Source organism: Balaenoptera acutorostrata, chromosome 21 (assembly GCF_949987535.1).
Source record: "Balaenoptera acutorostrata chromosome 21, mBalAcu1.1, whole genome shotgun sequence".
Classification (NCBI taxonomy): domain Eukaryota; kingdom Metazoa; phylum Chordata; class Mammalia; order Artiodactyla; family Balaenopteridae; genus Balaenoptera; species Balaenoptera acutorostrata.
The window spans coordinates 9006622-9033806 of NC_080084.1; the positions used below are offsets into that span (position 1 = coordinate 9006622).

At 42.6% G+C, this 27185-nt stretch overlaps 1 protein-coding gene across 2 annotated transcripts in view; it reads right to left on the reverse strand.

The window, feature by feature from the left end:
- Positions 1-704: 704 nt before the first annotated feature.
- The window catches only part of ZMAT4 (zinc finger matrin-type 4), a 341252-nt gene continuing 314771 nt past the window's right edge, over positions 705-27185 (reverse strand). For both annotated transcript variants that reach the window (XM_057537356.1, XM_057537355.1), the window contains one exon: positions 705-2121. In XM_057537356.1, coding sequence (XP_057393339.1) covers positions 2117-2121 — 5 coding nt within the window. In that variant the 3' untranslated portion in view covers positions 705-2116. The remainder of the gene's footprint in view (positions 2122-27185) is intronic.

The following is a 27185-nucleotide window of genomic DNA, read 5'->3' on the forward strand; positions in this document are numbered from 1 at the left end:
ACATCTCAGTTCCGTTGTTCCTAATGAAATTGGAAGGTAAGACACGACCTAATTAAACAAGTATAACCATACCCCCCCAAAAAAGGAACAGAAACAACAAGTAGCTAGCTTCCCCAGCAGAGATGCTTCCATTCAAGACTTCCCCAAATATAAATAACATTCATCACAGAAAACGTCACCTCCATGGTACACTGGAATGACAATTCCCTTTATCTGCAGGGGCAGAAAAAAAAGAAATTTGAAAACAAACCACAGACCTCTGGCAGGGTATTCACTTGCACTGTACAGGTTGCCAAAGAGCAATGGTATTTAGATGAGGAATTCTGAAATAATCTGATTATTATATCTGGGAGCTTATCTACAAAGGGTGTGGCACAGCCCTTCTGAAAAGCAAAAGAGATCTACGTCCATAGGCGTGTCTATATTGTTATTAACAACAATAACAACAAAAAAAACGCTTAAGGATATGAGCTCGCTCACAAACAGAAACCGACTTTTTTTCTTTCTTTCTTTTTTTTTTTACTTGGACAATGCTTATTTTACAGCAGAATTGACAAAGAAAGCCTTATTTTACACACTTGAAGAAAAGTCATCATTGGAGGTTTGTACCTCTTCTGTGTGCTTTCCAAAACAGAAAAATAGATTGCTTCCTTTCAAAGCCTTCTTCCTTCCCAAGGGATGGCCCATGACTGGTGCGGCTGGCGCGGCCTCTTCTCTCTGCAGACACGGAAACTGACAAGCCTGGTCTCTCCTGAGTGGACCCTTCTCAAGAGAACAGTGCCAAATTGCAAACACCTCCATAACAACGCTGTGCATGCCTAAGTCATTTCATTTATTGCTCACTGAGTTTTAACCACCTCAGTTCTCTGTGGAAAAATCACAGACATACAGAAAATCCTGACACCAGGAGATCATCAATTGGCTGGAGTCACAATGTACAAAGGGCAACCCCAGCCAGGCCCTAAGAAGCATCCAGAATAGAAGCATTTAAATGCCCAGCTTTGCAGCCAGGCTGTAGGACTCCAAATCCACTCGCCATGGAGAAGATTTCAACCTAGAAATTTAACCCTCCGAGATAGTCCCCATCAGAGAGTAATGGTTTTCCAGTCTGCCATATTGGCCAGTGGCGTTCTCTCTAAAGAAGTGGTTGAATCTCAGTTCAGCAAAAGGACTTCAGTGAGAAACAGAGGAATAGGTGACCTCAATACCCAAGGCGGTCATTTGTTCAGAATTCACTCACTTTTTTCCAAATCATCAGTGCCCTACACGAAAGCCCACAATTCAGGCCAACTTCATAAAAAGCCTTCATTTATTTCCCTCTCATATGGGGTTGATCATTCTTCTTTTGAATGCCTTTGGGAAAACATTTCATCAAGGTCAACTGCTATTAAGACATTTTTGCCTAAGAGGATCATCATGCAGGCAAACTAATTCTTTTCCTAAGCTATTATTTTGGCAGCTTGCAAAAGAGGACTTGGCTTAACCTTGAGAAACTGTTGTTTGAATGATCAGAAAAAAAAGATGAGGATTCCTCCTTGACTCCCCTCTTCATTCTTGTTCAGATGGCAAAGATGGCTCACATTTTTGACGGTTAAATGAGAGTTTGTGTCCATTATATATTTTCTAATAGTGATTTGTCTGGTTCTGTGCACGTTGCCACCAATCATGTCAACAAGATGAAAAAATAAAGTTTATTTCATGATTGAAGTGGTTTACATCTCAATCCGCAAGGATTTAACAGAATAATTATATGTTAAAGAAATCTGAGAATAAATTGGAAATTGAGATTTTCCACTGTCTTTAAGTTTGAATGACGCTCCCGCTGTTTGCTATAGGATTATAATTGAGAACATGTGCTAAATATATTATCAGGAAAGAATTTTTAAAAACCATCCAAATATCATAACTTACCACAAAATTAGAAAAAAGAAAGAAAGAAAGCTCATTCACTCTCCAAAACTTAAATTAGTCATATGTTAATCTGTGAATCCTCATAAGAAATGTTCACTGTTCAAGAAAGAATCTTCTTCCTGTGGCTGGTAAGCGATTCTCCACGGCACAGAAATCCTGACTTATTTTTCCTTATCTCTCGACTGATGTTTTCACTACTTATTCTTCAGGCTATAAAACAGAAGGAAATACAGTCTTACCTTCTTTCATAATTACATATTCCCATCTATCCCCCCACCCCCCTTTCCCTCTCTTTCTCTTAAGCTCTTCCCATCCCCCATACCACTTTAGCCATCAAATTAAAATAAAGCTGAATTGATAACAATGAATCTTTTAAGTTCTAAATAACATGCATATATAATAATTCAATTACCAATGTCACTTCAGTGTATGTAGAAGAAAACAGATATCTCTATACTGGCAATCCAGACACTAAATTCATTCTGAAAGTTCTTTAAAATTAAAATAATAAATTGAATTTTATATATGGCATATTGCAAACACCCATCTTTAAGTTTCAGGTATCACTCTTTGCCAAACCCTCTTTTGGGGAGGGAAGAACAACATTATAGCATTTAGATTTCAAAGAAGTATAAGCCCCCTTCAATTCATTCAAATTTTCAGTTGGATAAATAGGAAGAAATTGTTTCTGGTTTTACTCTCAAAAGTATAGATTTAAATCAAATAGATAACTAATTTTTAATGGGTTTTTAGTTGTGTTTTCCTTTATGGTAAGAAGATACCTCCATGTATTACATGCCGACCATGTGTCAAAACTTTCACATTTATTTTACATGATAATTGAATCCCCTCATCCACCTTTAATGTCATTTCTCCCCATTTTAAAGGTGAGAGCACTGAGGCCGAAATTGGCTAAGTTAATGGCCCAAGGTCATCAGCTGTCAAGCGTGGGAGTTGAACTCTAGGAAAGATCAGAATCAAAGGCAAAAAGCTTGTTGACATGATGTGAAGGGCATTTTTCTCACAGTATTGGAGGTATCCTCTGGCTGCAACGAGGCTGCCAAAAGAGTATCTTCTAACAATTGCCATTGACCCTAAAGCTATATTTTAGTGGGGAGGGCGGCAAAGTGCTGGAGCATGTCAAAATCCTTGCATAGATTTTCCTATCCCTCAACACTAAGATCTAAATATCTTAGTGGAAATCTGGTAAATGAAAATTCACATGCCACAAAGGAATAATCTTATCACTCACCTAGAAGCACACAGCATATCTTGACATTTTATTTTCCAAAAAACAGTGCTGTCATAAAATATTCTTAGGACCTGAGTAAGAACTGAATGCTGTTGGGATAATGCAGACCAAAAGAAAATGGAGACTACCTGCATTTTTTGGGTAAAAATAGCTTTGAAATTTTGCCTTGGAATGACCCTGGTAAACACTGATACTTTTTAATAGTTGTTATAAAAAGAAAAATCCTGTTTTAGAATCTCATATTCAGTTTCTGCTACCATCCGGTCATGACCTAAGGAAATTCTATAGTCCTTGTCATCTTCATGAATTAATGTGACATAAAGGTTGGAAGTTCTCACTAAGCAAACAAGCATAATCTCATTTTTAGAATCTGCAAAGATGAACACTTTTCAAATGAAAATGAGTTTGAAGTGCAGTATCTCTACATAATAGTAAGAAAACCAAATATATTCCCAGCTGAGCAGACTTCAATCATGATTACATTGTTAGAGGAAACCACAAGAGAGGTTTTTTTTTTGCTTTTTTTTTTTTTAACTTATAGTAAAAGTGGTACATTAAGAACATAATCCTATAATGAGGAAAAATAGTACACTCTTCTTTTTTATGGTCAGAATAATTATTCAGATCCTTCCTAAACACATAGAAGTAATGACAAATTAAAATGCCTTTCAATCCCATACAGCTTTTATAATTATTCAGCCGTTACTGGTTACTGTTATTATTGCTGGAAAGGCTCTTTCATATTTTAGTCAGCATCCCATTTGATACAAAAGAACATGGAAATTTTTACTGCTATTAATAAATATGCAGTCATCCAATCCAAGGAGAAAATTCTTTTCCATCCGAGAGATAAGCTGCATAATTCATGTATTTTCAGAAATTTCTTTAAATAGAAAATTGAAGAAAGGCATAGGGAAAAAAAGAATTCATTACATAGCTTCCATTTGAGGGGAGGGACAGTCTTTGTTTTCTGAGTCTTCAGTGTGATTCGATTTGAAGAGACAATTTCCATTGCATGGTATTCATACCAATCATACTCACAGAGCTCACTTTATTTTTGACTTATATCATGGTACAAATGATGACAATGTGGGCTTTGTGTCATTGTCTAAAAAAAACCCCAAAACCCTGTAACTAAAGATTACTGGGACTTTTCTCAGGGTCTTAGAATGCAGTGAGAAAAGCTTAGAACAATGAGGGATGGATATCTCTGATCTTCAAGAAGAGAAGTTTCCACGTCAGGGGGTTTGGGGTCCCATCTGCCTTCTTCCTTGTTGGAGTTCCTGCCTTAGGAGGGATGTGATGAGCTTGCAGGCAGGTCTTGGATTCCAGGGTCCCAACCAGATGAAAATCACATGTGCAGGACCAGTTAGTGAAAAAAGCTTTTCTTTCCACTAATCACGCCTTTCACAGATCTGACCAGGAAGGTCCAGAGAGCAAGGATGTTGGAACGGGCTGCGAGATAGAAGTCTTATGTCATCTGATAAGGACTTAATACCTGAAAAGGAGTCTTAAATACTGAAATTAAACTGTTCTTACCATTGAAAATGACCAGAAATGTACACAGTCTTCTTAGATATTATCAAGGAGAGAGACAGGAGGAAAGAAAGTGCTCAGACCAAGTGTGTTTAAAGTGGTGACTAGAGAAAAATGTAACGAATCATTAATCCCAGGCTGAATTTAGGCTGTTTGATAAACCAATTAAAAAGCAGAGTGAACATCCTCAGCCCTGATCAAGCCCAGTTTCTGACAGCCAGGCAGCAAATTTACAGTGACATGAACCACGAAGTCGTGAGCCGTGGCTTATATGAAATGATATGGCCAGGATTCATCAGATGAGGAGTTATGTTCCAGAGTCTTCCACAAACATGTTGCTGGACAGTTGTGACTTTGAACTTTTTCAGCCTGCTGTCTGTGTCTTGAAGGACGTCCAAGGGCTTGTCATCTTTGCCCAATTTATTAAGATAGTTACAATGTTATTATAATTATGTTTCCAGATTAAATTATGTTTCTATAACTGAACATCTCCCAATCTCTATTCTTTCTTTTCCTGCATTCCCTAACTTGGCAAATAAGAATCAAGGGCAGAAATTCGGGGCTTTCCCTGACTTGTTTCTTTCTCTCCCTCACTCCATAACCAATCAACCACAAATCTCATTGGCTTCCTGATTCGCTCATCAACATGTATTTCCTCGGCATCCCCTACCCACCCATGCCCTATTCCAGGACTTTGACATTGCACGGTCTTCTATCTGGCAGCTTTGCAACCAGCTCTGCTGCTTCCTCGCACTGGGGTACTGACTCACTAAGTTCCCATCACCCACTGGAGAAAAATACAATCACAAGGCTCCTCTGCGATGTGACTGCTGCCCGCTTCTCCAGCTCTATCTTTTTGTCGGTCACCTTCATAATCACCCTAAACTCTGATCGCAGAGAACTACCTGAGGTTTCTGAACCGGCCAGACTCCCACGTGCTTCTACAGTCTGCACAGCCTCTTCTTCTTGCCCGGGAACTCATCCCTGGCAGCTGCTCTCATCCCACTTAGTGGAAGCATATTTCCTCAAGATACCCTTTCACGAAATAACCCTGGCAAGATGTAACACAATAAGAAATGTATCTGGCATCTTTTGAGCAACCACTTAGGAGTAGAGAACAAAACCCCAAGAAAATGCCCAAGCGACAGGAAGTGACTGGTAAACTGCTACGCTTAAGACAAGGGGTGTAGTGTGTTTTGCTTCTGAGAGGGGTGAATGGCAGGGAATGAGTGGGGTGGGGAAAAAAGGGGAGAAGAGAAAGAGAATGAGGGGGAAGGGGGAAGGGGATGAAGCACGGAGAGAGTAGAACCAAGAAGACAGCTTTGTTCTGTACACGGCACTAACTCCATGATGACCAAATCTTCAAGAGTTGTCTAAACAAATAAAATACTTGCAAAGTGTTAATTATTAGTGGAAGTCTATGTAGTCTGATTGATGTGGGGGGCACTCCATAGTTATAGGGGGAGAAAGATGCAGAAAGACCACAAGACATTGGAAGTTAAAAGTACAGATAGGGCTTTGCATCCTAACAGATTGTATGAACTTTGTTGGGTGGTCCTGAGCCAACCCCAGATAACTAAAAGTGGATGGGGTTCAGCTGGGCTACACAAGATGGACTTCTCCAAACCTTCTTGGAAATGCAAATCCAGTATATGTATAATCCATTACATACAGAAATAATTTAAGAAAATTCAGGCTAGATCAGAGAAAACTCAAATATTCTGAACATTCAAGGAATTGCAAATATTCTGAAGTATACAATATTTAAAATGAATGTAGCGCTACCACTGCCTAATATACCTAGTGCAGCACAATTGACAAGAACGATCTGTAATTAACTTACCAAAACACCTAAGAAAACAAGCCTCCTCGGCTCATATAGAATTTGCATTGTTTATATGCAAATGAATGCTCCTGATGTGTTTGAGAACAATTTGTTCCCTTAAGAAGGCAAATATTCTCTTTATAATCCTGTTTACTCTATTCCTTTGCTTTGCAAAACATTTTTCATAAAATCACAGAATGATGAAATGTTAGAGGCATCTAACATTTCTCAGGGAACATGTTGGGGAGTCCAAAGTCCTCGTTGTACAGAAGAGAAATTCCGTGGAGCCCCGGGCACATCCATATACCCTCAGCATTCCCGAGGTCTGCACCCCTCACCCCGAGCCCCCATTCCCCCAATGCTGGCGTTCTAGCCACAGCTGAGGCAGATGCAAACAGAGCAAGAAACCTTCAAAGCACTAGATATGGGGGCATCACCAGGACCCATCAGCCTCCTAGACTGAGGCAAGAGATTCCAGTACCATTTCCTTATAGAACTCTAGGCCTTGTTAATCCCTGTTTGTTTCTAAGCCCCACCTCCTACTTTATCTCCCGCAGTAAATCTTTCCTGACTCTCTCTTCCCCCTACCCCATCCTGATTAGGTGCCCACCCTAAGTGCTTTCTTTCCTCTATTGTTTTTCTAACCACATCCTATGGCCATCTCACATTTACTTTCTGACCCCCTGCAAAGAAGCCTGGGACTCTGTCCATTTCTATATTTTCAATGCTTGGGATAAGGCCTGACACAGGACTTATTGATGCATGAGCTTCTCCAAATAAACCCATGAAGAAACACCAGAGAGGGAATCATCGTCTCCTTGGAAAGGAACCTAACTCAGATTCACACAGTCCTCATTTCCTGTCCTATCCTGGCCAAGTCTGCTTCCATCCTGCATTTTCAGACAAGAAACACAATTAAGAATTCAAAGCATCTCTATCTCTAGTGTTATCTTCTTCTACCCCTCTTCTTATAGCTTCAAGGGACTTCTGATCTAAAGTTAGGAAACTTGGTTTTAAATTCCAACACCAATTGCTACTACCCGGATATTCGTGTACCGCGTTTTCAACTTTATTTAGTCTCAGTTTATCCATCTGTAATACAAAGACACCAAGAATATCTTCCACATGGGGGTTTCAGGAGGATTAAACGAGATAACATGTATGAATATGTCTAGTAACCACTAAAATTTAGAAATTCTAAGGTCCTTATCCTTGATCTTAGCCACTTGAAAGAAACATTTCTGATGCAGGTGCTATATAATAAGGAATTTAGCTGGGTTTCGTCCCAGGTTTTGGGTGGAGGTCCTAAACCCTTAGAATTCCCTAAGTGATAGGAGGGTCTCTGGTATTCATGGTGGGCCCTGATAGTTTATCCTAATAAGGTGACTCATGGTGAGTCCCAGGATAATTTCAGGATGGGTGCTGGCCATGCCAGAAAGACCAGCCATGTGATTAGAGGGTTGAGGCTCTCAGCCAAATGGTGCTACACCGACCGCAGGGGAGGGGAGGGAGGCTGGAGATAGAGGTCAGTCATGCGGCCAATGATTCAATCCATCATACTGAAAAAAACAAAACCCCAATAACAACTCTGGACACTGAAGCTCAGTTAAGCTTCCTTGTTGGTGACCACATCAATGTGCTCGGAGGGTGGGTGGTACCCCCAATTCCACAAGGAGAGGGCATAGGAGCTGTGCATTTGGGACCCTCCCAGAACTCACCCTGTGCATCTTGTCTGCTCCTGATTTCTATCCTTTATAATAAAACTGTAATCATAAGTCTAGTGCTGTCCTGAGTTCTGCAGTTCCTTCTAGTGAACTGTTATACCTGGGGAGGGGAGGGACCCTGGAATCTGTAAGCCCTTGGCCAGAAGCACAGATAGTCTGGGGATCCCCTGCACTTGTGGCTGGTGTCGGAAGTGAAGGTGGCCTGATGGAGGATTATGCCCTCACCTCGTGAAGGCTTTGCTGACCCCAGGTAACTAGTGCCACAACTGCACTGCAGTACCGCAGAAGCAAACCTCTCTGGCTCTGCTTCTGGTTTAGCGGACAGCACCCAACCCCACCTCCGTGTGGGACAGGCACCGAGCAGGTGCAGGGGGCAGGCCGGAAGCTTCTCTGCAGTGGCGCATAAGGCAGAGGCAGCTCTGTAGTTGTCAGAGAGTGAGCTCCACCATCGAATGCTGGACTTCAAATCCCAGAGCCGGCACTCATGGGCTCTGTGGCCTTTACCTCTGTTTCCTGATCCATAAGATGGGGATGATATAATAATAGCATAACAGCTCACAGGGCTGTTTCCAGATTAAATGAGCTCGGCTTCCCTGGTGGTGCAGTGGTTAAGAATCCGCCTGCCAATGCAGGGGACACGGGTTTGAGCCCTGGTCCGGGAAGATCCCACATGCTGTGGAGCAACTAAGCCCGTGTGCCACAACTACTGAGCCTGAGCTCTAGAATCCACGAGCCACAACTACTGAGCCCACGAGCCACAACTACTGAAGCCTGCACACCTAGAGCCCGTGCTCCGCAACAAGGGAAGCCACCGCAATGAGAAGCCCGCACACCACAATGAAGAGTAGCCCTCGCTCGCCGCAACTAGAGGAAGCCCGTGCACAGTAACGAAGACCCAACACAGCCAAAAATAAATACATAAATTAAAAAAAAAGATTAAATGAGTTAACACCTGTAAGTATTATGTATCTTGTGCACATGGAACAAGGAATACATGTGGTCTCTCATTATCATTATTAGTACTGGTATTATTTACTCTGCTGCACGGGCCCTTGCTTTAGGCGAAGTCGATTACTGTGGCTGATGTAACTGGTGGGAACAGAGGCAGGGTGTGGAAGGGAGACATGCCTTCTAGAACCCAAGGGCATCTCTGCTTCTATGTGTTTCCAGAGTCATGAAAGGTCATGCGAAACCGCAGAGTATAACATAAAGATACTGGGGGTAGGAGGAATGCTAATATTTGATGGGTTTACAATGTCCCCTTCGGCAGGAAAAGAAAAAAAAAAAGGTCTAAAGTGGTCTAGACTACACTGTGGTACCCAGTATCTCTATGTGGTATTTAAATGTAAAATAATTAAAATTAAATAAAATTAAAAATTTATTTCCTCAGTCACATGGGCCACATTTCAAGCTCTCCGAAGCCACTGTACCTGGTGGCTACTGCATTTTATACAGTAGATACAGAACATTTCTATCACCGCAGGATCTTCTATTGGACAGTGATGGTCCAGAACCATCAAGGTGTCTGCAATCAGAGATGTTTTGAAACATAAATCAGAGTTCTTTTTTAAAAAGTTCTGTAACCATTTAAAATCCATCAATTTCCCCTCAAATGTAAAATAAAATGAAGAAAAACAATGGGTGCATTTCACGGACAGACTGACCATCACTATGTTCAAATAATCTGTACTCTTCTCTCAAACACTTCAGTGGCTCTAAGTTTGGGATCAGGAAAGGGGAAATGTCCAAACTCCTGATATACTGCCTTCCTCTCCTTCAGCTCTCATGCAAACATCCTGGGGCACCTGTCTTTTGACAACCTGGAGGCTAGCAATTCCCGCTAATTCCTGGTATGCTCAGGTCAGCAATTTTAGAATGGGAAAACCACTCCCCAAAGCTGACCCTTGGGCAGAGATGGGTCGAAGGCCGATGAAATGGAGTAGTGGAAGCAAAGGAACACATTGGCAGAAGCATGTGTTGATGGGGTTTGTGGTGAGGTCAGAGGGAAGGGAAGGACGGGGCACAGAAGTGATAAAAGCTGAAAAGCAACACTGATTGCTAAGATGGTAACTGGGAAATCTGGTGGGATGGGATATAGCCAGCTTGCAAGGGGGAAGATGCCAAGATAGAGAGTAAGAGGGCAGGAAGCTGCTGGAGGCAACATGGGGGTCTGTACCAACACATGGGCCACGGAGGGGTCACGGAGGACCCTGGTACCCTGAGCCAGCCTGCTGGACGAACATAACAATGCAAATTTTATAACAAGTTATTTGACAATTCTTACATTCTTATCAAAACACCAAAACATTGTGTAACGGAACAAGTGACCTCAGAAAGAGCATTAAATTAAGATCTAGGCCTGGATTTACCACTTAATGGCTACACTGCAAGTATAGCTTCATCTCCCCAAGCCTCAGTTTTCTCAACTATTCAATCAAGAGATGGACAGGTATATTCTCTAGGCACTTTAACCTCCATCTTGCTGGAATCCTGTGGCCCGGCCAAGGTCACTGTAGTGTAGACAGACTCAACCCTTTAGGTCATCCAGCTCCAAGTTCAGCTCCATCTAAATGATCACAAACTCCAAAATGACAAATCCACAGATAGAGAAGATTCTATACCAACTTTTTCCTTTCCTTTTTAATTTATTTTCCCTTCAGACTCAGTTTATTTGCTAATCAGCACCAGCTATAAACACAGCCAAACCTTTCAGCAGATGTCCAAAGTCACTACGGAAAGCTGTCAGGACATTTTGCCAATAGAGCCAAACTCTACCTTATAAATGTGCCAAAAGGCCGAGGAAGAGGACCAAGAAAGCCAGCCTGTGCTCACAGAGAGCCTCTGGAGGACCGTGGTCTGGTACAGCATCCTCCAGGGCACCCAGGTCTGGACCAAAACAAAACAAAACACACACTACAAAGAGAGGGCAGTGGTGTCTGCAGTGTCTGTGGTAGGGAAACTCAAAGATGCGGAGACAATTCAGCCACATCTAGAAATCATCCTAATAAAAATATCCACCTTGATCCCCGACTCCAAACGACTCTACCCTCCATATTGTCCCCGGAGGACATCTACAATGCAGAGTGGCGCACGCAGGTGTGGAGTCTGAAATTCCAATGTCACGTGACATCCTCTAAATCATGTAACTGATAGAAAATGACTTGACCTCTCTGAGCCCCAGTTCCCAAAGCTGGAAACTGGGTAAAAGATATCTTCTGCAAAGGATGTTTGTGAGGAATAAGCAGGTTAATGAAAACCCTTTGTAAACGGTAAAACGGGTGGGAAAAGCTATTCAAATGTAAATCATTAGAATTATAGCTTTGTGCAATAATGTGTCGTTACTGCTCCTTAAAGGCTATCTTATACATTTTAATTGAGATGGTGTTGTGGGAATAACATATTAGCCAACTACAGCATCATCCGTGTTTTGCTTATATGATGAATCTCTATCACTTTGGACTTCCGGGTGTCCAAGGACTTGGATCTAACGGACTTGAGCTACTGGAAACAAGATGTTCGTCAGCCTGGGGATGCTGAAAACCTTGGCCTAAGTAGTCAGGGACTGCAAAGGGCAATGAAGCCAATGGTGGAGCAAGAATGGAAGGGCAGGGAGATGGCATGGGGGGTGGGTTGCCATTATGCACGGGAGGGGCTGTGAAAATATAGTTTCCCCCCCCACAAAGTGGTCTTGACCAGCACTAATGAACTTGGTGATCCAGCAGAGGAGATTTTTAAGCGGGGTTGAAGGTACCATCTGGCCTCATCTTGCTGCTTGTAATGAACTGCAAGAGTAAGAAACTGAAGGAAGAACTGTTAAAAGAAAAGGAAGCAAGACTTGATGATTTTGAAAATTCTCAGCCTCTCCGGACAGAAAAAGATGCTAAAATTAAGAAATGGCTTCCAAGCACTGTCAGAAAAATGTGGTCTAGAGACAGAGCTGAATGAGACTGCAGAACCCTGGGTTAAGACTCCAAAAAGATCAAAGCATGGGCTGTTACTGGGTCCTGCACAGCAGCCTGTAAAGAGACTGAAGGTGTGCCTTCCGGGTCGTCTCAATGGGACAATTGGGCATGGACTCTTGGTCTTCTCAACAGGACCCAAAGCTAGAGGAAGGCTCTTCTCAAAGAGATTTGTGGATGTGACCTTGTTCTAGTACAGTGAACCCCGACTGGATTCACAGAAATCCCACAGAGTTTTTGAGAAAATGGTATCAGCAGAAACGCTGTCATTTTGGACTAAAAGGAGTGACACAGTACAAAATGAAAAGAGGCCAGTAGACCCCAGACTTCCTACTGTCAAGAAGCAGGCCAAGCAAACTACTTGGGAGCAAGCATGTATTCGCTTTCATGAAAAAGGACGATGACTCAGAGGACAGACCGTGGTAAGTGGCTTCTAATAGAGCTTCCAATGGTCCCTGGATTCTGGTACCAATGTCCTGGTGTGATGCCCTCGCCTTGAGTGTGGGCTGGATCTCACGACTTGTTTCTAGCAAATAGGATATGGACAGTATTATTGCAAGATGAGGTTATAAACGACTGTGATTTCCATCTCATCTCACACTCTCTCTTGCCCTCCTGTTTTCTTGTTCAGATGGTTGTGAGCTGCCCATGCCCAGAAATGCCTCTGGTCAGTATTTAGTGAGGAATAGAGACCCTCATCTCAGCAATTCACAAGCAATTAGATCCTGCCCACAACCACTTGAGGGAGATTGGAAGTAGATGCACCCCTAGTGTAGCTTTGATGGAAGCCTTAGGAGAAACCCAGAGCCAGAGAACTCAGGTAAGCCATGCCTGGATTCTTATAAGGCACCAAGTTTAGGGGTAATTCGTTAGGCAACAACAGATAACTAATGACCAGTGTTATGAACTGAATTCTGTCCCCCACCCTCTCCCCTCACAATTCATATGCTGAGGTCCTAACCTCCAAAACCTCAGGATGTGACCTTATTTGGAAATAGTCACTGCAGATGTAATTAGTTAAGACGAGGTAATCCTGCAGTAGGATAGGCCTCAATTCCAATATGACCAGCATCTTTAGATGCTGGGAAAGGGGAAATTTGGACACAGATATAGGGAGAATGCCATGTGGAAATTGGAATTATGCTGCCATAAGCCAAGGAACTACCAGGGCCTAGGAGAGAGGTTTGGAACAGATTCTCCCCTAGAACCTTCAGAGGGTCCTGCCAACACCTTGACCTCAGACTTCTGGCCTCCAGAACGTGGAGACAATCAACTTCTGTCATCGAACCACTCAGTTTGTGGTACTTTGTTACAGCAGCCTTAGGAAACTAATACAGTCAGTAAGTAGAAGAAAAACGTTATAGAATATCAAGTGGGAAAAGCACAACCAAGGCATGATTTGCTCTGGTTCCAGTAATCCTCTGAAACACTGATACCCCCTCACTAAATCTTGGCCAAAAAACAAAAAAAGATCTATGTGTCCCTGTTCAAACGCCATCACTCCAGGGCCCTTCTGATCACAGGAGAAGTTACAGGACCAAGGCAGAATGGTCCTGCCTTGGACCATTCTGAGGCAGGTGGGCATGGTCCTTGCATCATGACAGTCACACACCTGGAAAAGGTAAGCAGGGTAGAGTAGCTGGAAGCAAACAAAGCAGAGCAAAAGCCCAGATACAGTAAAAAAGATCTGGGTAAGGAGACCCCCCCCCTTACCCAGGGCGTGCATCTCACCCCCTCTATAGATTCATTACTAAAAGAATAAAAATAAATAAAGAGAAAATGTGATTCCCTTTTGTGTAAGTTAATTTACAGCACTGGCTGACCCACTTGAAGAACCACAGGGTGAATCACTTTAACAAGAAAGACATCATCTTCTAACGGACCTCTTACATAAGCCTGGGCTCTGCCGACAGGCGCACGCCGGCGCAGCTCTGCATGTGAGCCACTGGGTTCCCAGGCGTCCAAATCCATCAGTTCTCAAACTCTACGCATATTCCCTTTCAATTAATAGACCAAAAAAAAATGGATTATGGAAAATTCAGGGCTGAAAAACAGACTCTCTGATTAAAATTCATGCTGACTGCTCTCATCCAGGGCTGGCAAGTCCTGGTGGAGAAGAAAAGCCTTTTTTGTTGACTTTGTTAATACTTGAGAGGAAAGAGTGAAGAAATGAATTACGTTCCAGTGGTCCTCAGGGGGGAGCACCGGTTCCTGAGGCAACATAATTATCCCTTCCAGCCCATGACCTTTACTCCTTGACGACTGGCAGGTAGGGAAGGGGGCGGGGAGCCCGGCTCTCCGAGGCTCCCTGTGAGCTGGCAGGGTCAGGAAGCACTCTGCTCTAACCGATTGCTACAGAAATGTAGGTTATGTGCAGCTCGTCAAGCTGCACCAAAATATGGCTCAACGATGCATCTTCCAGATCCTCTGAACAGACTCCGACACATCCTGCTACCAGGGGCGGGTCTGAGTAGAGCGTAATTATTTTTTAAAGCATTTCACACACACACACACACACACACTCACACACCAAACTAACAAGGAACAAATATGGAAATGCAAACATGACCAGGGGTGACATTTCTCAAGGTGCAGCATTTGCAATATTTTGATTAACTCCCATTTCCGAATGGCAAAGCAACTTATGTTAATAAACAGCAAGCTCCAATTAGACATCTGTGCCTGCAGTCAAAGTGGAACCTTTGGCTGGCTCGCGTGTGGCACTGGTTTTCCCAGAGTCTGTGTGCAGGCGATCCAGCCTGGGCTTCAGGAAGAAGATTTCCAGTGATCTCCCCAGGCACCTGCAATGAACTTCTGTAAGCAGAAAAACCCCCCGCAGGCTCGTGACCGATCACCTTTCTCTCCTTTCCTGCCTTTGCACAATCGGATCCCTGACCACAATTCAGTCTAGAAAGCAGGAACCCCTGTGCAGAAGCCACCCCCTGAATATAGGAAGATATTTAGCTGGCTATTCGGAGAGGAAGGAAACCTCTGTGTAGTGAATAGGACATGGATCATGGGCCAGACACAGATCTGGATGTGAATTAAAGCCTTGCCATTTACTAAATAAGTGACTTGGGGAAACCGAGCTTTTCAGCCCAGTCCTATTAATATCCATTAATTACTATTAATTATTAATATTTAGTAATTAATGAAAATGAATGGGAATTTTAATAGTTGCCCTTTTAGAGCCAGGCACTGTTGTAATGTGCTTGAGGACACAGCAGGAAATCAAAGTGGCAAAAATCCATGCCTTATATTTTGGTAGGGAGAGGCTGGTGTTGGATGAGAATAAGTTAATTATACAGTATAATGGAAGGCAATAGGGAATATGAAGAGAAATTAAGCAAGGCAGGAATTAGAGTTGGAATTTTTAAGAGCGGTCAGGAGACTTGCCACTTGCGTGTGCTGGGAAATTGCCAGTGGTTGTCAGGAAGAGCAGGCAGGGGATCAGCAAGGGCAAAAGCTCTGAGACAGAGCTCTCTCGAGGTGTCCAAGGAGTAACAAAGCGGGTTGTGTGTCTGGAGGAGGACAAGAAAGCTGTAGGCATGACGGTGAGGTGAGTGCAGCCCTTGTAGGCTGGTACGGGCCGAGGCTTTTATGGTGAGCAAGATGGAAAACCATCAGTGTGCTCTGGACCTAGGAGTGCCCTCATCCTTTAGGATTTAGTGAATTAAAAGAAGATAAAGACAAAGACAAAAGGAGGAGAGGGAGGAGGAGGAGGACAGGGAAGGTGAAGGAAAAATGATACAAAGTGCAATTAAGGAAGAACAAATCTGACTCCATGTTGGATCTGTTTATTTCACTTTAACCTTGTGTTCTATTGCTTTTGCTACAAGTTAATCACTAAAGGGATGTTGCCTAGAGCTTAAAGTGTGCATAATGGTCCATCTCTGGGGACCCTGCTTCCTGTCCCAAGCCTTCAGCTAAAATACCTTTGTTTAGCTCACAGGAAACATTCTGACCAGGTCCACCTGTGAATGGCTGCAGGAAAGAAGAAATTAACACACACCCTCCCAGAGTCTGGCCAAAACCAGGAGATACTGCAACAACTTTTGGCCTTTTTGCTTTACCTCCTCACCTCCCCCGTTCTTTGCTCCATAAAAGGAACTAGCATCCAGACCCCAGCAAGAAGGTTCTCTAGGACAGCAGTCCGTCATCTTCTTGGTCTGCTGGTTTTCCGAATAAAGTATTTATTCCTTGCCCCTACACCTTGTGTCCTGATTTATTGGCCCACCGTGGGGTAGCAGGAGGTTGCACCCCGTAACAAAAGTACTTAGGTACCTCCTGGGACAGGTACGTGCTTTAAAAATGCTCTTTCGAAGCCCTCTTCACATTCCCCAGAGAATCACAGCAATCTTTCTTTCTTTTCTCCTTTGCCCCAAAATGGTGTGATTTATGCATACAATTTTGCTTGGAAATTTTTATGTTGCCTGAATGAATGTCATAAAACTTAAAGAATGGAAATGAAGTTTGGAACCAAAGCACATTGTTTTACTAGAGATTCTGGTGATTTCTGCCTTGCTGGCTCAAGGAAGCCAGATAATGTTTTCCCCTCCATCCATCCATCATCAGCTGTCAGAGATGAGGGTGTGACCAGTGTCTGCAGGTTCACCCCACACACCTGTCCGGAGAAAGCAAAGACGCATCCTCCCAAAGGGACAGAGAAAGACAGAGACAGGGACGGGCTGATGGAGTACTTTGTTCATGTGATGAGAAATTCATGGCTGTTGTTTTCTTTACTGACTTCTGCTAAGTAGACAAAGGTCAAAATCGATACCCAGATGCAAGGGAAGCACGCTCACTAAACCCCTCACTTTACACGATTCAAGGCGGCCGCTGACCATGCCAGGGTTGTTAAAATGCCTCCCAGGAAAGAAAGGTTCACAACTCCCAGTCTGCATCTGAAGCCTTGAGTCATCATTTGAGCTCTGGGTAAATAGTGCTGAGGGATCTAAAATGCCACACTGTTCAAAAAGCATTCTTTTTTTCCCCCAAACCAGTGTCTCTACATGCAGTCCCTCTCTAGCTGAGGAAATGACCCCACTGTCTAGTGCCCGAGCCAGAAACCTGGAAATCAAAGACGCTTCACACACAACTGGTGACCAAGTGTTGCTAATTCTAGTTTCCAAACACCTTTCCAAGCTTCTGCATTTCCAGTATTACTGTGATAGTCAGAACATAACCTGTTTTACCTGCTCTCCCTGTTTCTTATCACATCTTCTAATCCATCCACTGATTTATTTGGAGAAAAAAACAAAAACAAAAAACCTTATTAGGTCCTTTCCCTACTTAAAACTCTCCAATGTGTCCTCACTGCCTAAACCCCTTAGATGTACATATCAGACTCTGTGATTTAGCTACGGAACATCTCTGCTTATTATTTCTCAATACCTGCCCTCACCCATCCTCATTTCCACCAAAATGCAACTTATCCAGATTGAGGTTGGAGTTCTCCTAAAATTTACCAAAACACTTTATAAGCAAATGCTTTGCTTAATCCGCCCTCTCAGCCTGGAGAGCTGGCCTCACAACCACTGTGGGTCCCTGAGAACATGCTTCAGGGACCTGCTTCCACAGGGAGGGTGGCTTCAGACCAAGGGACCCAAGTGCAGAGTCCTCTGACTGCTTCTACCAGACCAAGACAGAGGGCAGCCAAGAGGTCAGGGCGGATCCTTTCCCTGAAGGCAGGAGATCCTCTGAGACAGCCTTCCTCTCTGTCTTCCAATGGCCCTGATTTCCTTGGATGATAGGAATCTGGGACACTTCCACCCATCTTCCCTCCCTCTCTCCTTCACCCCGGGTCAGCCGTGTGGTCTGACAGCTTTCTCAGTTTCTCCTGGATCACCCCACATTTTCTCTCACCATTGTTCCCCCAATAATATTCTTGCACATTTAATCCTCTTAGCATCTGCTTCCCAGAGGAGCTGGTCCCAGACTAACACAATGGCCATGTCGGGAAAGCCTGCTTTTTATCCGACACGTCCTCTCCAAGGTGTCTTATGACCCCTAGGTAAAACAATGCATCATATATAATAACAGCATACTATATATTATAACTAATCATAGCACTGCTCATATTAGAGAAGTAAATATTCACACGTCTCCATGGTATCCCCACTGAAATGCCATCATGCCTCATACTATACTACAGGGCCTCATCACAGTCGTGGCGTCTTACGCAACATCTCTGTGTCCAGAGAGCTGAGCACAGGGATTGGCCCACAACCAGAAATGGTTCATCACTGACTAGAAAAGTGCTCAGCACAGAGTAGATGCTCAATAAATACATGGTGAAGGAGTGAATGAGTGATGTGTACTGCCTACATGAACGAACCTATGAATGGATGGCACGCAAGCCCGGAGGGCAGGGATGGAAACCAGAGAGCCTAGAGAAACTCAAGGGAGAGAGAGAAAATGTTTTGCTTCCTTGAAGGAATAATGGAGGATGAGCAAATTCTAACAGGTAAGGACAGTAAGAAAGATATCGAATTGTCCTAATGACCTTGCAATTTAAAGTATAACTGAAGGTCAAGTGTTTGACATTTTTGTAATTTTGTTTTGTTGGACTATTTTGGTAGTTAGGCTGTTATTAGTTGTTATGTAGTAGAGGCTAGATTAGGTATAGCCTGTATGCTTGCGAAAGATGGGCATGGATTTGCAGAAGAGATGCCAAAAGAAAATCATCGCCCCCATTTTACACGTCACTGCAGGAAAACCATGTCATCAAGAGCAAGGTACTTTTCATGGAATGAGGTAAGCCTAGAGCTTACCCTACACCAGTCTTTTATTTAGGGAGAGATGCTATGTTTTAAGAAATATTCGTTAATCCAGGATGTATCTGCATTTGCAATTTCTCATTTTAAGAGAGGAAGGGTGTGATATAATCAAATGTAAAAACTTGGATTCAAAGCCCCGTTTTTGCCCCTTGCTAATTTGGTGACTTTGAACAAAGCACATAACCTCTCTGAGCACTAATGTCCTATAAAAGGAGAATAATAATAAAACTTCCCATACAGTGTTTGCGAGGATCGAATGAGATAATAAATGGGAACGCCAAAGGAACAGCGCTTGACACACAACTGAGGCTCAATAAACACTGGCTGGGTCGACAGCCAGGGCTGTCGTGGCATCGAATGCGTTTGCAAATGTCTGAGATGAATTTACAGCTTGGTGTTTCTCCAAAATTCAAATCTACTTGGAAAGGTTTCACATAATAACCCTCTCTGAATCTCGCCGGACTCACTCACTCCTTCGGGCTCTCCAGTTCTGAAGAGACCTCTTCTTTTGCTGCATCTGGGAGATTTCCCCAGGGTGGTTCCCACTCTCAAGGTCATCTTCCCACCCATCAAGCTGCTGCTGCTGCTGCCATTGCCAGAGACTGCAGGCCACCTCCGGACCTCCCAGCCTTGCCTTCCGTAAACATGTGCAGTTGTAAAGCTGGGATCTGAGTGCCTGATTCTCTTCCTTTTCCCACTGGACCCCTTTCCCCGATCCCTGTCCTACTCTCCAAATCCTCACGTCCACTTACTAAAACTTGTGTCCTGGAAAGGGTCAGATAAACTACTTCCATTAGGGATCTTTCAATACATTGAACTAATGTTCATTGAACTCTTTTCTGTGCCAGGCACTATGTTCCATCTTTCCAGACATGTTCGGTTTTAAAGGAGATAGTGTATTAGCACATACGGATAAACATAAATCAAACTCTACTGGGAGAACTTGAGCAAGCAGGTGAAGTTGACTGAGAAGTGAGAAGGAAGATGAGGTCCCCATGCTAAGTGGATCACCATCGGTGGCAGGTGATGTCCAAAGGGACTGCGAATTGACTTTGACTCTAGGGAATTGTGGTGGCTTTAAAATATGTCCCCAGATTCATTCACACACCTCTCTTCAAGAGGAGGAGCCCAGTCTCCGTCCCAACTCCCCTTCAGTGGGGCCAGACTCATTTCTGACAAATAGAAAAAAGAGTAGAATAAATGGTGTGTGACCTTAGAGGCTTGGTTACGTAAGGCACTGTATCTTCCTCCTTGCTCTTCCTCCTGGATTTCTCACTCTGGAAGAACTTAGCTGCCATCTCATGGAGAGAGAGCCGTGTGGTGAGGACAGAAGCCTCCTGCCAATAGCCAGGTCCATGCGCCATCTTGAAAGCACATCCCTCAGTCCCAGTCAAGCCTTCAGATGCCTCTGTCAGGCATCATTCCTGGTTCCCAGAAACTGTGAGATAGCAAATATGTGTTGTTTGAAGCTACTTAGGTTGGGGATACTTTGTTACACAGCAATAGAGAGTTAATACAGAGGAAACTTAGACATTCTAATGTTTTAGAGTTAGTTAGAAGTAACAGGTGGTATATTGTGTTTCAAGGTAGCAGCTGGGTTTCTTGTGCCAACACAAGAACACGGGGCCTAAAAACGCTAAAAAAATTCCAAAGGCATGGTTGACTCTCATCCCAAGATAGAAATGTCTGTCTGGGTCACAGGTGGCGTTGAGGACCAAAATAATGGCACCTTACATTCACATAGCATTTCATGCCTGATGTCATTTGATCCTCACAATAATCCCATTGGGAATGTAGGAAAACTATTATTATGTATTTTGTAGACGACATAAAGTGAATGCCTAAGTTTCACAGATCATGAGCGATATGGGTGGTATGAGAATTCAGGACCCCTGAATTTCAATCCAGCATAATTTCTTCCATATTATACTCTCTGCAAGAATCTATTCCCAAGCCAGTGACTGTGTTAGTTATTAGGGGAGAGGAAAGAAATAAACACTTTCTGATTATACATTCTTCGTCAAGAAGTACAACAGCTATTTTACACACATGATTTCATTTAATCATCACATCCATTGGCATAGCTCTTGTTATCTTAGTATTTCTGTCCCTAAAATTCCTTGTAGCTATAACCTGACATGATATAAGGTCAAGGTTGGTCACCCCTGAGTAATTTTTGGCACTTAAAGGCTTTCGTATTTGGGTAAAAGGCAAGACTAGAGCAGGCTTCAACTACAACCACCAATGTCAAGATTACCACCAATGTCAAGATTACCACCAATGTCAAGATTACCACCAATTTCTGCTTCTGTTTTTGATGAATTACAAACCTATCACCATCTTTAAAACAAGCAAAAACAAAAACAAAAAATTAACAAAACAAAGTCATCTACGTTCTGGAAATACATCAATGAAAAAACTAGGTATAAACTTCTACCCTCACAGAGCTCTCTGGAAAGTGTCAAACAATCCTACACACATGGAAATCAAGTAAACATCTTTGTGGGAAATGTCATTCTTCCCCATGCCACTTCCTCATCCATCCCAGCTGGGTCATCAATAGCATTCAGCAGTCTTTTTATTTGTTCTTCATCAACCATGTCGCAAGTATCAATACTTCTTAGTCACAATCTCAGATATCTTCAGATATCACAGTCTTCAAGATTAAAAACAACAACAACAAAAGTAGCAGCTAACACACTGGAGTGCTTGCCCAAGCTAAGCACAGTGCTTAGCTTTATGGTAATGATCTTATTTGACTCTCACAACCCCATGAGATAGGTCCTGGTATCCCCATTTTACAGATGAAGAAACCAAAACCCAGAAAGGTTGTTACTTTCTCAATGTCAAACAACTAGCGAGTTATGTGCCCACTAACTAATGTCAGAGCCCATGTTCTTCACTGCAAAGGGGCACAGTCTCTCCTCCAGTCCCCACCCCGTCATTCTCAGCAGAGGATCATTTCCTGTTTACTGATAAGACTGACCTCCTGCAGTACAGATGCCCCTGCCTCCTTCTCTCCGATTAATAATACACCCATGATCCCTCCAGTCTCGGAGTGTGGGTCCTCCTCCTGCCTTGAGCTCTCTGCTCCCGTTCCTCCCGGATCTCTCCCTTTTCTATGCAAGGTGAATTTATTCAAGGAACAGTCCACACCATCATCATCCCTTCCTCCCCTCTCTTCTTCCTTCAACACCCCCGCAATCCATCTTCTCTCCCGACCACTCCACAAACTGCTTTTACTGAGGTCATCGAAACAGCCCACTTCTAGACTATCCAGATAGCATTTAGATTTTACCTTACCAGACTTCTCTCCTGCATTTGACTCTGCCCATGACTCCCTCCTTCTTAAAAATCCATCCAGTGTTCTGAGATACCAGCCATACGATCCTCCCACCTCTATAATTATTCCTTTTGGATGTCCTTCATAATATCTTTTATCCACACTTAAATTTTGCTATTTCCAGGGTTTCGTGCTTGCTTGCCTCTCTTTTCACCCTTTATCCTTTTTATTCAACAGCACTCATGTTCTTCATTTTAACCACCACCTATATGAGGGTTCCCAAGTCCAAAGGTGTGGAAACACTCCTGACTGATTTTGTACCACCAACTCTCACTGCCAAATCTTATATACAATGTTTTAGTGGAAAATCTTTCTTAATGCTCCACACATACATCTCAAACTTAACATGACTAAAGCTGAACTCATCATTTTCCTCTTTGTCTCAAGTCGGCTCCTCCTCCTTTCTTCAAGTGATGCCACCCCCCTCCTTTTAGTTCTTGACTCTGAAGTCTGGAGTTACCTCATAAAGCTCACTTTCACTCATCCTTTTCTTCAACTCCTAATACTATTATTGTCTAAGATAGTTTCCCTCTCTCTTACTCCACGTAGTCCTGCAATCATGGTCCTAGTTCTGGCCTGGACTACCTTAATAATCACTTAATTGTTGTCTCTGTTTCTCGAATTTTCCAATATGCAGCTTTTTCAATCCAACGTTGGAGTGATATTCTAAAATTCACTTCAATGTGACTCTGCTACCTGTAAGACCAACTTGCTTATTTCCTGTACACCTACTCATCAACAACTCAAGTACCACCTCTTACAGGAAGTCTTCTCCCAGGCTAGGTTGGCTGCCCCTCTTTTGTGCTCCCATAGTACCCTCTGCTTTCCTTTGACATGGCATTTTCCATATCATTTTAAAATTTTCTCTCTCTGACTGTCTTTAAAACAAGAATGCAATGCATGCTTTCTGTGGGCTGGTCCCTTCCAGGTACTGGGGATATAGCAGTGAACATGACCGAGAAAATCCCTGTTCCTCTGGAATTTTTCTTCTATTTGTGAAAGTATAGATGGAGGGATGGATGGATAGATAGATAGAAATATCAGAGAGGAATAAGTGCTAGGTAGAGAATCAAAATAGGTTGATGTGACAGAGAATATTTTAGAGTCATTTAAGCTGAGAGCTGGTTGACAAGAGGAGCTAGTCATGTGATGATTGGTGGAAAAGCACATCAAGGAGAAATCCAGGTTGTGTAGGGGATACCAGTTCAGGCAGAAAAAAGGTTTGGCTGTTTCAAAATCAGAATGAAGGCCAGCCAGTATGCGTGGATCCAAGTGGGCAGGGGGAGATAGGTCTGAGCTGACACAGAGAGGTGGGTGGAGGTCAGATCACATGGGACTCCATGAACCAGGATGAGGAGCTTGGATTCTCCTCCGGGTACAATGGGTAGCCTTCAGTGGATTTTTAGTAAAAGAGAATAAGATCTGGAGAGATGCAGACTGATTTGAGATGTGGAGAGGCAGAGTCCCAGGACTTGCTGATAGATTAGATGTGGAACTGGAGGGAAAGAAAAGGATCAAGGTTAATTTCTAGACTTTTGCCTTGAGAAACTGGATAAACGGTAGTGATGTTTAGAGATATTTGGAGATCAGAGGAGAAGGAGGTAGGAGGTTATAGAGGGAAGTCAACGGTTCCTTCTTTTTGTTTCTCTTTCTTATTTTATTTTATATTTTTTGGTGTTTCCAAAGGATGTTTTTTAATTTTTATTTTTTTATTTATTTTTATTTTTAATTGAAGTATAGTTGATTTACAATATTATATTAGTTTCAGGTATACAACATAGTGATTCAATAATTTTATAGATTATAATCCATTTAAAGTTATTATATAATATTGGCTATATTCCCTGTGCTGTGCAATATATCCTTGCAGCTTATCTACTTTATACATAATAGTTTGTACCTCTTATTCCCCTACCCTCATCCTGCCCCACTGGCAACCACTAGTTTGTATATGTTGAATCTATGTTGTAGATTCAACATATAAGAGATAACATATATTTTTTTCCAAAGATGACATACAGATGGCCAACAGACACATGAAAAAATGCTCAACAACAGGGAAATGTAAATCAAAACCACAAATGAGATGTCACCTCACACCTGTCAAAATGGCTGTCATCAAAAAGACAGCAAATAACAAGTGTTGGCAAGAATGTGGGGATCAAGGAACCCCAGTAAACTGTTGGTGGGAATGTAAATTGGTGCTGCCATTATGGAAAACACCATGGAGGTTCCTCAAAAAACCAAAAACAGAGCTACCATATGATCCAGCAATTCCATTTCTGGATATATATCCAAAGAAAACAAAAACACGAATTCAAAAAGATATATTCACCTCAGTGTTCACAGCGGCACTATTTACAATAGCCACAATATGGAAGCAACCTAAATGTCAGCAGATGAGTGGATAAAACAGATGTGGTACATATATACAATGGAATACTGCTCAGCCATAAAAAAGAAAGAAGTAATGCCATTTGCAGCAACATGGTTGGAGCTGGAGGGTATTATGCTTAGTGAAACAAGTCAGACAGAGAAAGACAAATATTGTACATTATCAAGATTTATCTTTTTAACCATGTTAAGTTTGAGATCTGAATAGAGTCTGGAGTTCCAGGGGAAAGTGTTTATATACATATATACACACATATATGTATATATATACATACATACACCATCAAATGTATATATGATAGTATGTGTGTGTGTATATACATATAATCAAATCCATATCTCCATAGATATATGTGTATGTGTGTATTTTATATATAAATACTCATAGAGATAAATAAATAATGTGTGTGTGTAGCTGGATTAGATCTCTTCTGGAAAGTGTGCTGATAGAAAAGAATAGAGCACCCAGGAATGGTCCCCATAAGCCCCTTTGTGACCAAACTGTTTTGATAATCTCCTTGGCAGGAATTACAGAGCAGGTGTTGTCTCTTGTAAGTTTTTCACCTTTTTGTCCCCTGAGGTCTGTCCCCTAACTCTTGTCCTCACATCAGCTTCAGGAGATGACCCTGCCATTGCCATCATTCCTGCCACCTAGCAAGTTTCCAATTCCACCCATTCACAACGTGGCTAACCTATTTTCTTTGGAATGATCTTCCATAACCCTGTCAAACTTTAAATATACACATTGAAAGTAAAATAGACAATTTCACCGAGGGAAACTGGACCTCCTATCATAACTCGTTGTCCTGAACAAATTATATAAATAATAATACTTGCAACCACAGATGTTCTATTTTCCAGGAAAGCTCTGTAGTAAATCCCCAAGCTATAGCACCAGCATAAAATGTTTTTCTCTTTTTCTACTCACCAGTGAGAAAACAAATCATTGTATCTTTCCCCTCAAATAAATTTCAGTAATTTAAATTAATTTCAGAGGAAACCATGTTTTCTCCAGGTAGTATTTCAGTTCTTTAGTATTCTGGGTTCAGTTCATTTCTAGGTGGATATTAATTATCTTACACATGTGATTCTAGAATATTTTCATTAAAGCCATATGGTTCCTTTAAAAAAAGATGGTCTTCTCCAACCACCTAGAGGGGTGGGATAGGGAGGGTGGGAGGGAGACGCAAGAGGGAAGAGATATGGGGATATATGTATGTGTATAGTTGATTCACTTTGTTATAAAGCAGAAACTAACACACCATTGTAAAGCAATTATACTCCAATAAAGATGTTAAAAAAAATTAAAAATAAAAAAAGATGGTCTTTCATTTATAATTTTTATATGTACCTAAACAAAGAGATTCAGAATGCCATTCATTAATAAAACAAGTTCATTTTCCTGAGAAAATTGGAGGCCTCTAAAGTTCCTTTTTGATTTAATTTTTTTCAAAGAAGGACCAAATGACTCAGCACTTAATGCCTTGGACTTTCATCTGGCATTTAACTCTTTTTCCTTCTATCATTACCCAGCTGCTCTATTAGTGTGCTGTGGTCATTTTGTAGTGTGCTAACTTGGCTAGGCTGAACATTTTCTAGAATTCCCTTCCCTGTCTCGTTCCAGTTTTGTCTTTTTACACTTGAAGGTCAGCACTTTCGCGGTTCACACAGGTCCACACCTGATTCTCCTGCAGAATGCACCCTTCACTGGGGTGGGTGGTGATAACCAGTGAGCAGTAACGAGGGGTTCCGTCCATCCTCACAGGTTCCAGCTGGCGCTCACGAATTCGAGCTTGTCCGGGCTCTTCCCCACTTTCAATCCATTTCTCTTTCCAACAGCCTGTGCTGCATCCTCCAAGCTCCAGCATCAGATGCAAAGGCTACAGCCTTAGACAGTGTCTAACCAGCGGCCACGCTGCCTAAAGTCAAATCTCTGTTGCAAATCCCTGTGTGTAAGGGGTCAGGCGGTAGCAGGGGAACTGTCCAAGGTGATGCGTTTTCCCTCTGCCCCTGTCTGATTGCCAAATGACACCTCTACTCTCCAGACTTTAACTTAATCCTATCCAGCTGACTCCATCATCTACGTTTTAAGCCCTGGCTTGTATCTGCACACCTTGCCTGTTTCCAGCTACGTACAGGACATCTCCACTCTGATAAGGTACCATCACTTCAAAAGCCATGTGTCTAAATCTTAGCTGACTGAAGTCCCTGCCAGCCTCCATCTGAATCCCTTCCATCTTCCAGGCTGGAGAAAGGCAGGCACTTTTGACTCTTTCCTCTTGTGGTCCATTCAGCAGCAATTATTGAATCCTCCCTCGGAGTTCTAGAGGACAGCAGGGGCCAGGGAAGAAGTCCAGTGGGTGGCACTTTTGACCCTACATGTCCAGTTCCAACAGAGTTCTGTTTTCATGAAATTCCACACACAATTATTTTAAATGAGGGCTCTGCTATTTACTGTGGCG